This window comes from Misgurnus anguillicaudatus, chromosome 21, assembly GCF_027580225.2.
Source record: "Misgurnus anguillicaudatus chromosome 21, ASM2758022v2, whole genome shotgun sequence".
Classification (NCBI taxonomy): Eukaryota; Metazoa; Chordata; class Actinopteri; order Cypriniformes; family Cobitidae; genus Misgurnus; species Misgurnus anguillicaudatus.
The window spans coordinates 52,105,237-52,110,000 of record NC_073357.2 but is presented as its reverse complement, the minus strand read 5'-3'; the positions used below and the strand labels follow the sequence as shown (position 1 = coordinate 52,110,000).

Genomic DNA, 4,764 nt, shown 5'->3' with positions numbered 1-4,764 from the left:
ATATATATATATGTGTGTATATATATATATATGTGTGTATATATATATATGTGTATATATATATATATATGTGTGTATATATATATATAAATATACAGTGGATATAAAAAGTCTACACACCCCTGTTAAAATTGCAGGTATTTGTGATTTAAAAAATGAAAACAAGATGAATCATTTAGGAACCTGTTCCAACTTAATTCCGTACTTCCAACCTATATATTAAAGCTAATAACAATGAGAAAACTTTGGTGGTGAAAAAATGGCAAGTAAAGTTGTACAATAACTAGGTTGCATAAGTGTGCACACCCTTAAACTAAAACTTAGTTTAAGCACCTTTACATTTTATCACAGCATTCAATCTTAATGGGTATGTGTCAATCAATTTAACACTTTTTGAATTTGCAATATTTTGCCATTTCTCCTTGCAAAAGCATTTTAAAACTGTCAAATTGGTTGGGTTTCTCCTGTGCACAGCCCTCTTCAGATCACCCCATAGATTTTGGATGGGATTTAGATCCGGACTCTTGCTGGGCCATTCCAAAACCTTGATCTTGTTTTGGTGAAGTAATTCCTTTGTTGATTAGAGGTGTGCTTTGTGTCATTGTCATGCTGTAAGGTGAAATTTCTCTTCATTTTAAGTGTTTTGGCAGAAGCCTTTAGGTTTTGGGCCAATATTGACGGGTATTTGTAGCTATTCATTATTCTATCCACCCTAATTAAAAAAACAGTTCCAGCTGAAGAAAAGCAGCCACAAAGTATGATGCTGTCACCTTCATGCTTTACTCTGGGCATGGTGTTCATTTGGTGATGTGATGTGGGTTTTATTGCACCAAATATATATTTTGGTATAACGGCCCAAGTTCAACTTTGGTCTCAATGGACTATAATACATTATTCCACATGGATTGGGATATAGAAATATTTGTTTTTACAAACTTTAGATGGACTTGATGATATTTTTGGTTAAAAAATGCTTATAGCCCAAACATGAAGAATTCAGGAGATTTTTGTCACATGTAGGGAGCAATAAGTACTTGCCAGATATTGTTACAATTCTTTTAATGTTGCTGTAGGACTCTTGGCAGCCTTCCTGACCATTTTTTTTTCCTGGTTTTCTCATAAATTTTAGGTATATGCCCTGGTCTTAGTAATGTCAATGTTGTGCCATATTTTCTCCACTTGTTGATTATTGTTTTTACAGTACTCCATGTATATTCAGGGTCTTGGAAATGTTTTTAATCCTCTGTTGATTAAGATTTTTCAACAATGGGATCATGTACCTGCTGAGTAAGCTCTACACAGACAATGGCTTTTTCAGTGGGATGATACTTAGAAAAAATCCTTTAGGACCAGGCACACTTCATTAATAGTTAAAAAGTTATTTTAATTGATGACAGGTATGTACTACTTCATATTTAACTTAAGTCTAAATATGACTGGTTGCTTCTGAACACTGCCACAATCATATTGTAAAAGGGTGTGCACACTTATGCAACCTGGTTATTGTACAACTTTACTTGCCATTTTTTCACCACAAAATTATTCTTAATGTTTTTTACTTTAATATATAGGTTTGAAGTAGGGAATTAAGTTGGAACAGGTTCCAAAATGATTCGTCTTGGTTTCATTGTATAAATCACAAAAACATCCTATTTAAACAGGGGTGTGTAGACTTTTTATATCCACTGTATATGTGTCAGCCTTCTCGTAAAGCAAAAAGATCATTAGTCAGTGGCGGCCGGTGACATCTTTTTTCGAGGGTGCTCGTTGCGAAGTTTGTCACAACATGTATGTAGCCCGTCATGTGTGTGGTTCCTTATTTCAAAATATGTGTTCTGCGCATCGAGAGATCATGTGTGCATCACAAGCTTTGTCAAAATAAGTGACTGCTGCAGATGTGTCTAAAGGGTTTATGATAAAAGAGACGCTCACATTTGCCAGATACTCACATAATCTCATGCGCAATCAGAGTTTAGTGTTAAGGGAGTGTCTTGCATGTATTTTGTGAATGTGAGCGTCTCTTTTATCATAAATGGTTTTGACGCGTATGCAGCAGGCACTTATTTTGACAAAACATGTGATGCACATGGTTAACATGACGCAACAAACACATATTTTAAAAACGCAAGCAACACACATGATGACACTCCGAACACTTATTTTGAATTTTGTGCCACCTTCGGATGAGCCGCCACTGGTATTATGTAAAATAACTTGCCATTTTATGGTTCAACCCGAGATGGTAATAGAGAGGCAACAAGTTTGGGTGGCAGCATTAAAAAGAATACTCCATTCACGCGCTTTTAATGGTGGATAATTTCGTTATTTGTAAACTTGGAAATGTTTAATATTTAATTTGCATTAACAAAATGTTGACTTTTACAAAATGACATCATTGCAATATTTGCATACTGAATTGTGATTTTTGTTCTTGCTTCTGTTTAGCTACATTATACTGTTACAGAACAAATGCAAGCAATATTTATTTTACTATTGCATATTTAATTTGTGTCTCTCTATGTGCAGCTGCTGATAGTGAAGCAGAAAGACAGAGGAGAGATGTTGTTTCGCCAGCACCTCGTGGAGGATAAGGGTCTTCACGGAGGGGCATCTTACATGGACTTTCTGTGCTATGTCCACCGCGAAGTCAGACAGCTACTTACTTAACACACACGCGTGCACACACACATACACGCACAAAAAGCTGCCTATAATATATGGCCAAAATGTTTCCTGTAGTTGAGTGTGTATACATTGCACTTTAGGCCTCAGTATTTCACATCGGGTTTGTTGGTAAATAGGGATCACAGTTCAATTGTGCCATAGCTCGCTGTTCTGAGGAGGTACAGTAGAGCTGAGATCTATATTTTAACTTTTTTAAATCGTGTCCCCAATTTCAAGGTTTGTCAAAGTGAAAGATTTCTTTAAAACCAAAATTAGCTTACACAATATTAAGGAATAGATGCAAATCTGTGCAGTGTCTATTAAATTAATAGATGACATCTTTGCGACTAAACAATACAGTACAATATCTGGTCTTTGTTTTATTTGTATGACTTTAGGAATAGACATCACATAAATTTAAACCTAGTTAGTGTATGAAGCAAATGTGCAAGTGTTTTTTAGTCAGTAGTGACTACAAAAATCTACATTATCAATCTTTTCAAGAAATCTATACAGTCTGCTATACAGTCTTTGTTTTCATTTTGAACTGGATGTGATTTTGAGCATCACACATGTTTGTTTGTTTGTATGTTTCTGGTTCATTAGGATATTTATACTTACAGTTTATAATTTCAATGATATCCATAATCAAACTATTTTTTCAGTGTTCATAGAAATACATTAATACAAATGGTATTTACTTAGACACAATTGAATAACGGATGTTGATTAAAGGTTTAATATCCCTTTATTTTATTATTCTTTTTTCTGCAGGTGATTTTAGTCATTATGTGTTATTCCTAATATTACAGTATACAGTTTTATTACCTGAAACATTTCCAGGCATTGAGATGAGCAGTTGTGTTAAATTTGTCTTATTCTTTCTTTTAATTGTGCATCTCTGAACAGATACTGTATATTTTATTACAGTTTTCAGATTAATTGTAAAATCTTCACCCTGCAAATATATCTCAGGTATAACACATGCGACTAATCTTTATACCTGCTCTGAATCTGTGCTTTTGACATGTGGTAAAAGATACGAATACAGTTTTGGAAGCCTTCGGCAGCCAAAGTACATTTCAATGTCTTTATACAGCTGTTTTGGAATAAAGATGTAGCCATATTAACCTTGTATATTTGTCTTGTTGCATCGTGTAGGCAATTCAAACTACCATCAGCTTTAAACAGTCATTACTTTAACACACACTTCATTAGTTTAGGCATCAGACAGACAATCAATGAAATGAGATACAAAGACACATACAATATACATTCTGAACGGTTTATTGACTTACTTATGTTACAAACGGCAGTCATCTTGCATGAGATGTGCACACTGAGCACTAGATCTGCTCCAGTCATCTCTACCCATCACTAAAGGGCCATTTGCTAACACTAACTCACTAAACATGCAGCTGTCGGGTTCCTACATCGTTTGCAAAGTGTGGCATTTTTGTAAATATGAAATTTCAACATCATTAAAGGATTTTTAACACTGAAATGCTTCAATTATCCAATGTTGTAACACAACTCAATTTAAAAGAGACCAAAATCTGAGAAAACTGCAGGTCATCCAATGTTTATGATTTTTTTTATATATATTTGGGATGAGCATTGACAAAGGAAGGCACTGGTTTTCTAGAAAAAAGACTCATGCACTCTTCGTCTATCAATCGGGCATGCAGGTTGCAAAATGAAAATAAATTGTGTGATAATAGTATATAATATCTGATCATATAAACATGAAATGCATCATCTGAATTTAAATAAGCAATATGACAGATATGAAAGTAGCAGTTATGAGAGAATGCAGCATAAAAATAAAGCAGAGATGCTTAAAAGTCAAATAGATAGGCATCTTCATTTTCATATGTATTTAATCTGTTATAAACTTCTCTTAATATATCACTAATATGTCATACAATCTTTAGATTTTCTGCAAGTTGCAAGATCACAAGCTTTTGTGAAACATTTTAGCCTTTCAGATTTCAATGTGAATTTGTGAAGGATTTATTGAAGATGATCGGATTGATGCAAATTTTTAATGATTGTGATGAAAGCTTGTTGCAACTGAGCACAAGTGCTTTTGAAGACAAA

General features: G+C 34.0%; 1 protein-coding gene across 2 annotated transcripts in view; it reads left to right on the top strand.

Moving 5' to 3' along the window:
- Positions 1–3,794, top strand: part of sec24d (SEC24 homolog D, COPII coat complex component) — a 27,285-nt gene extending 23,491 nt beyond the window's left edge. For both annotated transcript variants that reach the window (XM_073859357.1, XM_073859356.1), the window contains exon 23: positions 2,527–3,794. In XM_073859357.1, the coding sequence (XP_073715458.1) occupies positions 2,527–2,667 (141 nt within the window). In that variant the 3' untranslated portion in view covers positions 2,668–3,794. The remainder of the gene's footprint in view (positions 1–2,526) is intronic.
- Positions 3,795–4,764: the final 970 nt, after the last annotated feature.